This window comes from Hipposideros armiger, unplaced genomic scaffold, assembly GCF_001890085.2.
Source record: "Hipposideros armiger isolate ML-2016 unplaced genomic scaffold, ASM189008v1 scaffold_729, whole genome shotgun sequence".
NCBI classification, from domain to species: domain Eukaryota; kingdom Metazoa; phylum Chordata; class Mammalia; order Chiroptera; family Hipposideridae; genus Hipposideros; species Hipposideros armiger.
Genome location: NW_017732079.1, coordinates 1,008,068 through 1,021,046, shown reverse-complemented (window position 1 = coordinate 1,021,046; position 12,979 = coordinate 1,008,068). Strand labels below are relative to the sequence as shown.

The window sequence follows — 12,979 nt, the reverse complement described above, 5'->3', positions numbered from 1 at the left end:
GCGTGCGTGCGTGTGTGTGTGTGTGTGTGTGTGTGTGTGTGTGTGTGTGGCGGGGTGGGGGAACAGGCCACAGGCAGGAGGGAAGGAGACTCCTGCTAAGATTTTAACATCGCCTAGATTCCTGTTTCATCTGTTTGTTTGTTTGTTTGTTTGATCGGGTTGGTTTTAGTTTTGAGTCAGGTATCCAGAGTTCAAGTTCTCCCTCTGACATTTCGTAAAGCGTGACCTCACGGAAGTCGCTTCCCTTTTCCACCTCACCTTTTCCATACTTGCTAGTGAGAAGACCGGACACAACACCTAATGGTACCCAGGTTTGGAGACGCCAGTAAAACGAAAACCTTAAAAAAAAATGCCATCAGTAAAGAGGGCCAGCTTTTTATTTTGACAAGTAATGGAAAAGGCCTTTTATCATTACTATCCCTTTGATAAATAAAGATCACTTTAAAACCAACAGCTCTGGAAAGAGTGTAGTCTCCAAAAGCAAACAAAAACGTAAGACCTTCCAGAAAAATAGAAGTCAGCAACCTTCTACCAACCCCTATAAATACGGTAACATTCCCATCTCTTAGTGGCTTGTTGAGAATGTCACCGAGTGTTGACAGTCTTTGGACCAGGAATCGGGAGTGTTTTTTCTGAGTCCTGGGCTCCTTCCAGCTCTAGCACCTGTGAGTCTAGATGCTTCCTGTTCCCTGACGGAGCCCTGCTGCTGGGAAGGAGGCCTGGCCCTCAGGGACCCGGAGTTTGGCTGCTTGGGCTTTTTCCAGTTGGCCCCCCAGGGGAGATCGCCCTCCCTCCATCCCCTCATCATTCCCTCCTCTGCTGCTGCCCGCGGCCCAGCACAGCTCCCTGGGTGTCCTGCTGTGCCAGACACACGTGTGCGAACACAATACATCTTTCCTGTCTCTCCTCCCGGCCCTCACCTCTGCGTCCCCATCCTTGTCACTTAGAATCATAAGGGCTCCCTTCACTCCTCCCTTTCTCCACTCAATCCCTCCGTCTTGTGAATTCTTAGTTCAAGATCAATTTTTCTAAAAATATATATGGCTTTATTATTAATGGGTATTCGGTGACCTAGGATGGGTTTTGTCACGTGGCTTTTATATTTTTATTTTATTTTTTCATTTATTTTAAATTATAGGTGACATACAATATTATATTAGTTTCAGATGGACAACATAGCAATTCAACATTTATATCCTTACAATGTGGTCACCACACTAACTCTAGTAGCTGTCTGTCACCGTACATAGTTATTATGATATTATTGGCTCTATTCCCTGTGGGGTACATTACATCCCCGTGACTTACTTATTTTATAATTGGAAGTTTGCATGTCTTAATCCACCCCCCTTTCCCTTTTTCATCCGTCCCCTTCCCCCCCTCTCCCTCTGGCAACCATCANTTGTTTCTCTTCCATGGCTGCTGTTTAATAAGGAGACCAACTTAGCCTTTCTGTTTTTTTCTGTTCGTTTTAGTTTAATGCATTTGTCCATTTCCCCAATTCTGAACAATATAGAAAGACAAGGAGAAGCCCTCCAGTTGGAGGGAGAAGATGGTTTGTAAGCACTTATCATATCTTCCCTTTAATCTTCACAAAAATCTACATCTTCAAGAGGCCGTGTGGCCCTCCGGAATGCTACTGCGGGAACAGAGATCTGCAGCTCCGTTCCTCCCTCCTGAGTCAGAGACTGGACTGCAGAGGTCGCATCCTATGGACCTGGGATTTCTGCAGGCGATGCCCGCCCCCCTACTGCCCCCTCACCCCCACCCTCCTCAGTCACTGGAGCTTAGCAGAATGTCCCCTTGCTTTGGGAGTGGGAGGTCTCATAAATACTTTTTTGAAGTCTTCTAGGAAGAGGAAAGTTGTGCCTTATCTGCCTCTTACCCCTGCTCCGCCTCTGCACTCAGAGGTGTGTGCACACAGGTGCCTCTGGCTTCCAGCTTAACTTACCTGATGCATTTAGAGGGGACTCGCTGGAGGGTTAGGTGTGTCCTCTAAGAGAATCAGGAGTGGAGCAGGGCCAGGCTAGATGACAACTGTCCTCTCCCTGAGTGACCAGAGAGAAAACCAAAGGTCCAGGTCTCCCATTGGGAGACTTTGGTCTCACCAAAGACAATCCTCAAGTTCTCTGCCCCTGTCTCTAACCCACTTAGATCACAGGCTGCCTTGTGTCTGCACTCAGGGACAGGGGAACCAACCACAACCATCTAGAGGGAAAAGCTTACAGAGGAATGGGAAGCTTAGCTAGCTCCATCCACCTTTTTGTGTTTGACTCCTTCCTCTGACTCAGCCAGAAAGGGGCAGGTGGGGAGCGAACATTCCCGTCAGAAAGACCACGTGAGCTAAGACTTGGCAATGACAAACATCTGCCGGGAACTACAAGCAAGTCCCTGTTGATGGGGCAGCAGCACACACTCGGGAGGGGCGGGATGAATCTGAGAGGGGGTGGGGCCACCATATGAGAATTTAGACTCTACCCTGTCGGTCGGTCGCAGGAATGAGGGGCCCTCCAGGAATTCTATGTAGGAGAATGGCATGGGCTCATTTACATTTAAAGTGTGTCTATGTAAAAATTATTTGGACATAATTTCAGACCTACAGAAAAGTGTCAAGAACAGTGCAAATAATTCTGGGATACCCTTTCATGCAGATTAATGCAGATACCNGAGCAACAGGAGCAGGAAGTGCAGCAGCAGCAACAGGAACAGCATAAGGACCATCAGGACGCAGGAAGCTTGGAGCAGCAGCTGGAGGAGGAGAAAACACAAAGGGAGCAGCCACTAAAGGGACAGCTGCAAGAAGACAAGAAGCTCTTGGACCAGCAGCTGGATAGAGAGCTGACAAAGGGAGGTGAGCAGCTGGAGAATAAGGAGACGCAGCTGCTGGAGCCCCTGGCGCAGCAGGAGGAGAAGCTGGATCCACCTGAATTTGTCCCAGCTCCTGGCCAGGTCCAAGAGACCCACCCAGCGCAGCCACTGAAGGGAGAAGTCTTGCCCCCCGCAGAGCAGCAGCAGCAGAAGCAGGAGGTGCAGTGGCCTCCCAAACATAAGTAACTGCCCCCAGTGTCCCAGAGGCCCTCAGGCCCTCCTACAAAGTGAAGAGAGAGCCAGTGGCCTCGCTTACCTCAGGTGCCCAGCCTGGATGGCCCACTTCATCTGTGAACCTGCCTGACCTTGACCTTCTGCATGACTTTGTGATAGAGCTGGGGGGTGGGGGAAGTTATTGCCCAGCTCCTGATGAGCCCACTTCTAACCTCAGATGCCCAGAGCCTGTGCCTGAGGACAGCTACTGCAGTAACTCTGACTTCATGCCCAGTGTTACGGCTGAATCTGGGAGTGTACAATGATACAGAATAAACGCTAAAGCCCTGGGATCCTGTGCTCTCTCTGTCTTTGCTCCTGTCTCTCACCATACGACCTGTCAGTGAGGCAATGGTTGCAACTGACTCTCTTGGCTAACTCCCAAAGTGGGACAGACATCTCAATCCCTCTTTAAGTCTGCTCCCAAAACCATCCAGTACAGTCCACAGCTTCCAAAAATGAAGTCAGACCAACACCGAACAAAAACAAAACAACTTCATCGTGCACCTGAGAGCAACACTTGCCAGTCACAAGGGGGGCAAGCCATCCTGATTGGGGGGAAAGGGCTCCATCCCAGTCCAGCACTGCCTCTCACACACACCGAGCCCAACGCTAGCCCATGGCCAAGGGGGCAGAGAGGGCCTGGGGGCTCCCTCTGGGTCTGATCCCTTCCTGGGTTTACTCTCTGTAGAATGTCCTCATGGATTCCAAGAATCTCCTGGACTGCCTAATTGGTTAAGGAAGACTTTAGGAAAGCAACAGAAGCAGAATCGGGCAAGGTGGGGAGAGGAAAGACTCCTGGGAGTGGCCTCTGCTGGGGACTGTGACAGTGTCACTAAAGGTAGTAAAGGTTGGGCCAGCTGGAGTCATGGAGGCCAAAATGCTGAACCGGCTGGAGAAATGCAGACCCAAGGTCACTGCAGCCGTTCCCCTCCCTGGCGTGTCTGTAGCCTTTACTGCCATCAATCACTTCAGGATGTGGGCTCTCTCTTTCCTGGGGATCACCTGCCTTCAACCATTTACCCACATCATCTCAGGCAGGTTGTCTCAAGGTCCCCAAAGCTATTTTACCACAGGCATGAGCACATGCCAGGGACATTGCTATTGAGACTTCCGGGCCCCCAAAGCCAGTAGGTCTGAATGGCACTTAGCCTCCCTCCTCCCACCACCTCCAGCAACACTCACTATCTTTCCTCCTTAGGTGTCCTCTCTCCTGGTCACAATGCCACCACCTGGCCGTTCACCTAAGCCAGGGATGTGCTCATCATCCCTCACTCCTCCTCCCTTCGTCCCTACCCCCTACCATGATCAAGTCCCTGCTGTCCCTGCCCACCCCTCCCAATCCTAGACTGAGGTCATTTCTCACCCAAACTATTGCAACGGGCTTCAAGCTGGTTTCCCTCACCCGCTGTCAATGTGCCCTCCAATCCACCCATCTTACCGAGGGTTTCAAAAGCACCCTTTGGGGGCCAGCTGAGTGGCGCAATGGTTAAGAACTGGCTTGAGACGCCAGAGGGCCCCGGTTCGGATCCCACATATGAGGGCCAGTGACACTGCCCTCTACAGCTAAGATGCTGAACAACAGCTCAANTCTAAGTGGGAGCCATCCCTCCGTGTCCTGGAATCTCGAACAGATGTGGAGGAACAGATTCAGGACGGGGTATGGCAGCACTCAGAATCCAGGGCCCAGCCCAGGTGACTCCTTCAGAGCTTCTGAGTTCCTCCGCCCTTTCCACTTATGATAATCGTTTCTCCAGAAACGTTGGAGTCCAGGTGACCTATACATAGGTAAAGAGATGGAGAGATAAGTGCCGTCTACTGTAGCCACCCAGCTTCTTTCGACGGCGCCTAATGGTTTTCTCCAGAGCAGGCAGGACAGAGGGCTGCAGCTCTCATTTATTGTTTAAATAACAATGGCAGAAAAACCAAAGCTGCTTCCCACGGGAACAGGCTGAACATGGCGCAGGGCCTCGCTTAAGTCCAAGTCATAACTGCTGAGTTTAATGAGCTTCCAAGAGAGCCCTTCAGCCCCTCAGTGGTTAAGTTTCCCTTCCAACAATGCTCTCTGCGCACCCCACCCGGCCCACCCCCTTCCGTCTGCCACCCAGGACGTGCCCTCACACCCCCCACACCCAGCACTGCCCTGAATGCACGTTGGGCACCATCCCGGATGCCAAGGTTCTAAGTCAAAAGTCACGAGTGGGTTTGGAAATCCAAGGCAGCCAGGCCTCGTAAAGCGATGGGGAGGAGGGGCCAGGGCCAGACCCGCCATGCCAAACGGGTGGCTGCCAGCCCCGGGGGGTGACTAAAACCTAAAATTTGAGGAAGGACAGGTGGATCCTACTGTGACTAGGGCCTAATTAGGACACCCCAACCCTAGGTCAGCTCGTGACCTCGGGCAGGGATGAGATCTATAAAAGGTGGGCAGTCCTGAAGCATCCCAAACCCTGTGGCAGCTCCTTGCTTCAGCCTTCAGTCGCCGGTGACCTTGGGTAAGTGTGACGCAGTGGCGTCTCCCCTCTCTGCCTTGCTCCACATCGCCGGGAGCTGAGGCCTGGGCTCCGGGTGGTTTGGGCAGCTCTCGCTTCCGTATCATTTGGGACCAACCTACCTTAGTCTGTAAGTCCAGGGAGGGGTATGGGAAGGTGGGCTGAAATGGGGGGGTGTCATTTCACTAGTGTCAGGACACTAAGAGGCCAGAGTCCTGAGGCTCCTGCTGGCGTGCTGTGGGTGCTGAGGAGAAGGGGGCACCAGCTATGGGGCGGAGAGAGCCTCAGAGCTGCCCTTTAAGGGAAAGACAGGAAAGAGGGCAGCCTGCCTCAGGGAGCGGGGAGCGGCAGGGACAAGGCGAAGTGGCACAGTGGCAAGGGCCTGCTCTGGGAGTCAGGGGCCACGGTTTCCACCCACCTGTGCCAGGTGGCTGGAGAACAGTCACTTCCCTCTCTGAGCTGTGCTTTCCTCAATGTCATTAAGAATCGAACCAAGAGGTCCGTTTCATCTCCAGGTCTCCCTTTTCCACAAGATGCTCCTTGGCATCCTTTTACGATTTTCAGAAATGTATTTACTACATCGAAATGGCGCCCATGGTGCGCTAGGCCCTGAGTGTGTACACACACACACACGCGTGTATGTACATTTAGTATGCAGGTATATTTGGAGGCATGTATTTTGATATATTCATTGAATCCTGACAATAACCCGAAGGGAAGTGAGTGCAGAAAGTCAAGGACGTCGCCCAGAGTCACAGCTGGTTAATGTTTTGACCGGGACTCAGTCCCAGGTGCTGCTGTCCCAGACTCCATGGGCTTGGTCACCACAGTATGTGACTTTGGTTCTCTTTCTCCCTGTCTTTCCTTCTTACCCTCCCCACCTCCCTCCCTCTTATGTGTTTCTTTTCTTCCACCCCCTCTCTATTCTCCTCACCTCCCTCCCTCCCTTCCTTCCTTCCTTCCTTCCTTCCTCCCTTCCTCCCTCCCTCCCTCCCTCTCTCCCTCCCTCCCTTCCTCCCTTCATTCCTTCCTTCCTTCCTTCCTTCCTTCTTTCCTTCCTCCCTTTCTTCCTTTCTTCCTTCCTTCCTCCCTCCCTTCCTCCCTTCCTTCCTTCCTCCCTTCCTTCCTTCCTTCTTTCCTTCCTTCCTTCCTTCCTTCCTCCCTTGCTTTTCTATTCCTTTGTCTCGGAAAGAGTTAAAATGGTTTACAAACATTGAGCTACAGTTTATGCCCACACACACACTTACACACACACACATGCACACCTACCTTCGATTAGCAAAGTGACCGGGGGGCAAGGTAAAAACAGAGCAGGACGTGAACGTGGCAGAGCTCACCTGGGCCCAGAGCCCCCCTATGGCTTCAGGGCTCCTCACTTCTGTGTTTTTCTGCTTCCAGTTGCACGTCCCGCCAAAATGCGTCCACAGAAGCCTCAGCAATGCTGCCCCCCACCTCAGCAGTGCTGCCCCCCACCCAAGCAGTGCTGCCCCCCAGCTCAGCAAACCAAGCAGGTTTGCCAGCCTCCACCAGCATGCAAGAAGTGTAAGTAGAAATAAGCCTGGACATGTGACCAGAGGCCAAACTCCCAGGGAAAACAGAGCAGGAAGCCCACACCCTCTCTCAGACGGCCAGCCGTCAGCCGAAGTCACCACTCACCCAGCTTCGGGACACAGTCTCACTGCTTGGAACAAGGCAGTCCCAGGATGGTAGCTCCCTCCATCTCTCCGTCTCACTAATTAGCAGCTGCAGTTTCCACCTCAGACAAGGATCTGCTTCTAAACTGTCTAATCATCTTCCTGACATGTACCTACGTCGCCTGTCGGCTTCATGGCAACTTGGGAGCATGTCTGGACACCCTTTCTGATCACCCTTCATTTCCACGCCTGTTCCCTNAAATATATAGATATATGTACATGTGTGTGTATATATATATATATAAAGCCAGAGTATATCTATATACAGATTGTACATATTATATATGTAGGTATGTTTATGTACATTTGCATGGACATATATATATATACATATTTCTATATATTTGTATCTATATATGTATACATACATATATGTCTATATATCTGTATCTATTTATCTATGTTTTATTTTTTTTCCTGAACATTTTGAGAGCATATTGCATACGTGATATTCCTTTGCCCCTAAATACTTCTGTGTATATTTCCTAAAAATAAGCAATTCTCTTACATTAGCCTTTCAAAACGATCCTGTGGGCTTCTGTCTAGAAGATGGTTTGCAGCTAGAGAGGCTGCAGGCGGGGAACTGGGTGAGGAGATCTCCTCCATGGTCACGGTGAGAGCTGATGAAGGCCAGACCAGGCTGGGGACTTGCTCATGTCTCATACGCCATGTGTGTGTACACCACACAGCTAAGTGAGAGATCGGTGGGACATGGGACGTGGTGTGGTGCAGTTTGAGGTGGTGCCGGATTTCTGGTGGGATCTGCTGGGTCGGTCGGTTTCAGGTGGTGTCGCCGTTCGCTGAAATGGGGCGTAAGCAGCGGGAGGGGTGGGAAGTTTGGTGCTGGGCACACTGAGATCAACGTGCCTTTGAGGCATCTGGATGGAGATATTGAGGGGGCAACTGGTTGCCCCAGGAAGTTGAAGCACCAGGGAGAGGCCTGGGCTGGAAAGACAGGTTTGCAAGCCGTCTCTTTGAAGGGGGTGATGGGGAGCCCAGGGTTGAGATCACCCGTGGAGACCAGGAGCCTGGAGGCAGGTCACTGTGGAGCCCTGACCTTTTAGGGACCTCATTCCCCATCTTGGGGCCATGCAGGCCAAAGTTAACCCTTAGTCCCCTGGGGTATCAAGTCTCCCAGGACATCCCTGTCATGACGGTGAAACCACTGGTTCTCCATGGAAAAGCCAGGTGGCTGAGGTGACTTACTGCTCACAGCTGGGGCTTCCTAAGAGTCAGGAAGGGGACAGCTGGTAGGCATGAATCCTCTCTGATCTGAGAGGCTGGCNGGAAGAGTGCAATGATGGTGCCAACTTGGGCCAGTGAAGCAACGTCCTCCACAACTAGACTGAAGAACAAAACGACAGCAACTTGTCTGTTCCCATCCCCCCAATTCCCCAATAAAAATTTTTTTTTAATCTTAAAAAAAAAAAAACTCCCTTTGGTTTCCTTGTTGCGTTTTATTCACTTCCCTAATCCGCCCATTACAGTAGGCTGGACTTCTTTCTTATGTGCCAGGCATTGCCCGAAGCGGCTTACATTCTTGAACGTTTAATCCTAAAAATTTGAAACGTATTAAAGAACCGTTTAAGCACATGAAACGCACCAGGCAATCCTGACTGATTCTGATTAACCAATCAGCGAAAGCCAACTGTTGGGGAGTGAAGAAGAATTCCCAAACGGCTGCAGTGATTGGGTCTTGGCTTCTGTGATTTGGGAATTTTCCTAGCAGGAAGGAACGAGAGGACCATTCCAGCAAGAAGACTCTACACTGGGTGGCACCCTGCTGTCCAGACCCACCAGCAGGAAGAGCATTCGCCAGGGCCTGTAGGTCTTCCAAGTGTCTGTGGCCTCTTGCTGCCCTCTAGTGTCAGGATGCAGAAGTGCAGGACCGAGAGAGAAAGGCTCCACCCAAGGACGTTCCAAACAGCCAAGCTTGGGTGGTGGTGTCCAGGCTCCATGGGAGACATCTCCAAGAAAGTGGTCATGAATCAGGTAGTTTGTGCCCTGCAGGATTCAGAGTGAGCAGAGGTGTGAGACAATACACAGATGACACTATTAACAATAACCGTCACCATTTATTGGGCATGGGCCATAGGTCACTCATGGTGTGAACGGCTTTACATGCATGATCTCATCTTCCCAGCACAACAACGCGGTGATGCAAGTGCAATTTTCCTCCTTGCCTCAGACACAAGGAGACTGAGGTTAAGAGAGGACAAGGTCACGCAGCTAGTCCCTGAGATTCAAACCCAGATGTCTGAATCCAGGAATTGTGTTCATGCCAAAGCTTTGGGGACTCAGCAGTGGGAAATCTCACAGAGGGCTCGTGGACTCTTCGAGCACCTTCCTGGGGGACAGGGCATATGATCTGGGCTTTGAAGAGTGAGTACCAAGGGTAGATCCCAAGGGGCGATAGAGCCGGGAACAACCGGAGTGAGGGCATAGATGGGGAAACACCGTGGGTGTGAATGGAGCGAGTGACTCAGTTTGGCTGGAGTGTGGGAAGCAGAGAGATAACACAGAAATACCCGCTGGCCTTGATACCGTGTTCTGTGTTCTTCCCACCGCGTTCTCCCACAAGTCCCCTGCTATAGACATGCGGCGGCTGAAAATGAAATCAGAGGTGTTATTTCCAACCCACATGGAAAGGCAGAACCCACCAGCCCCAGTGTCTCTTCCTGAAGAGCAGGGTGGCCCAGAGCAGCCAGGACCTCGGAGGGACAGAAGCGGGAGGCCTGGCTGAAGGCCAAATTCATAAGGACAGTGTGGCTGATATGAGATGGCACCTCTGCCTGGGAGAAGGAGAGAGAAGATTCCTTCCACAAGATGCCACTGGGTACAGTGAACCTCTCCTCAGGACCTCAAGAGGGAGTGTGTGGCCTGACAAGGTCAAGAGTGTGTGGTCTGATAAGGTCAAAGCTGCTCAGACAGACCAAGAACTTACTTTTAGAGTGGAGGCACTTTTCCAGAAAAGCCGTGACATACCCTACAATGCAAAGAGTCCGACACTTGGCACTCAGGCGTGTACCACTGCCGCCTTACTAAAGGTTGGTTTCTTCTTGGCTAAATTTAAAATAAAAATTTAGACTTAAAAATGTGCTTTCTGGGTTCTGATAAGGACCCAAGATAAGGGACAGGACAGAAGCCTTACCATGCCGTGGCTCCGCCCTCCTTCTAGGAGCAGTCAGAGTGACCTTTCTCAAGCAAAACTCGGGTCACGTCACTACCAGCTCCGAACCCATCACAGCCCTGTGTCCCGTGGAACTCGGCCCCTGCCTGGTTCTCTGCACCTACCTGCTCCTCATCCACCTCGCCCCTATTATATAATGCCCCGTGAACACAGGGATACCAGCCCTGTCTCAGGGCCTTTGCACTCACCCTTGTTCTGCCTCTCTCCACAGACCTTTGTATGACCATCGCGCCATCATCTAGGTCCAGCTCCCATGTCCCTGCCCCCTAGTTAAACATTACCATGTTGTTGTTTCTCCAGAGCCCTCGTGACTTACCTGAAATTAAGTTATTTACTTATGCGTTTCTTGGTTGTGTTTGTGCTTATCATCTCTCTTTCCCTGCCAGGATGTAAGAACCTGCGTGGGCCTTGCTGGGCCCTGTCTGTTCTGTGCCCAGAAAGTGGCCAGAGCATGGAAGGGACTCAGGATTTGTTGCTGCAGACACACTGGCTCTCTGGAAGCTGAGTTTTCCACATGTGGGGTGTTCTGGGTGAGTCCCACCCTTCTCCACCTGATTGGGCCTCACACAGACCCTAGGGGTGTCGCAAGAACAGGCTCCTATCCTGCAGCTCAGGAGCCTAGAAATCAGTCCGTGCCTGAGGCTGATTTCTGCACCCTCTCCAGCTGCCCCATTCTCAGGCTCTTTGGGGCTTTTGTTAGAACAAAGGTGGTGGGATGCAATGGTTTGCTAGGGAGTTAGGTAGGGGTGGAGGGGAGAGGAGGGAAGACTTCTCTGAACCACAGGGATGGGTAAAGTTGTCTCCCAATCAGGAAACCCCTAGGAGAAAAGGGAGGGCGCCCTTGACTTCCTCTTGCCATGAGTGCACTGAGCAGAGCTTACCTCCTCCAGGAAGCCTTCAGCCATGCCTCCTGACTGGTTTATGTTCTACTCAACCTGCGACAACGAACTCCAGATAACTCTACAGAAGCACTTACTACCTATATATTAAAGTCATTCTGAAGACTTACAGGGCAGAAGCTATCTCCGAATTTATATCTGGATCCTCAGTGCCCGGAACATAGTAGGTGCTCACTAAATGTTGAGTGAATGTATTTTTAAGGTGTGCCAGCGTGAGTTTTCTGCTTCCACATCACCTCTTCCCTACAGTCCTGAGGTGATATTACTATGCAAACAGCTGTTCAACGCCATGGTCATCCAAGACCACACCCCTGCATAGACCACACCCCTGCATAGACCACGCCCATGCATAGACCACGCCCATGCATAGACCACGCCCATGCATAGACCACACCCTTGCGTAGATCATGGGCTGTGAGGACAAATTCCCATGCAGCCTCACAACAAAAGGAGGAGCCCAGGGAGGCAAATCTGAGACTTACATCATGAAGATACCATTCTATTTATACCCTTTCTTTAAGAGAAACAGACATATCTATAAACACGAACGATCACACATCTAGGTCTACAAGTATGCATGTGGTGGTTTGGGTGTGTGTGTGTGTGTGTGTGTGTGTGTGTGTGTGTACACACACACCTCTTTCTGGATAGAGGGTCACCTACATGACTATCTCCCTCAGCTCAGCCTCTGGGCACCTTCTGTTTGGACCCCTCATTCAGCAAATATTTATTGTGCTTAGCTCCGCATTCATTTGAGCTTGCTCGTAAGCAACCTTGGAAAGCTGATATTTGGCATGACTTCAGGATTCCAGGCGCAAAGTCTGATCTCTCTACCCTGAGGCAAACAAGACACTTGCTTGTCTGGGTTCCACACACCCACTGGTGGGGATTATCCCAGCTGAAGGGTGTGCATGGAAAAGGAGGCAGCAAGCAGGCGGGCCCAGCCCCACTGCTGAGAGCAGAAGGAAGTCAGCCAGACGCCAGAGGCCAGAGGTCGTGTCCGGAGGCCCCTGGGATCCACACTTGGGATCCCCTCCGTGCTTTGGGACATCGCCTTGTCTCATGCCCATAAGTGGTGGGAGGCCCAAATGTTAGCTCCCTAAAATGGAACTATATGCTTATGCATTTCTCTTTAGGTTTGTTGACAACCAAGGAGCGAGCCTGCATTTTAACATCGTAACGATGCATTTTACACAGATAAACAGTCATAGGTTTATAGATTTCCATATATCTTGTAGCTAACATGGGTTAGGCCAACTTTGGAACATTCTGTGTTACATTTGTAATGCAATCTTTTTGAAACCTGCATATGATTGGACAGTTTTGTGGCTTGGAGAGCTGTCACATTCAAAGAAGCACCTTAAAAAGCAATTAAATACTTTACTTATGGCCAGTAGAAGAATGCCAAGGGAAGTTTCCATTAACAGTCTGACCAAATTTTCTTAAAAATCACATTTCTTACCACCATTTCTTGATATAGATAATTAGATAGATAGATAGATAGATAGATAAGATATCATCCAGACAGAAATTGCACCACGCAAAAAACAAACAAAACAACTCCCCTTCCTTTCTCAAATTGCACAGAAACTCCACCAACACCCAGACACTTGGTGTGTGTACGCC

General features: G+C 50.7%; 1 protein-coding gene across 1 annotated transcript in view; it reads left to right on the top strand.

Annotated features, from left to right (window-relative positions):
- The window catches only part of IVL (involucrin), a 17,454-nt gene extending 12,852 nt beyond the window's left edge, over positions 1–4,602 (top strand). Inside the window, exon 3 of the mRNA XM_019627309.1 lies at positions 2,688–4,602. Within this exon, the coding sequence (XP_019482854.1) occupies positions 2,688–3,054 (367 nt within the window). The 3' untranslated portion in view covers positions 3,055–4,602. The remainder of the gene's footprint in view (positions 1–2,687) is intronic.
- The last annotated feature ends 8,377 nt before the right edge of the window (positions 4,603–12,979 follow it).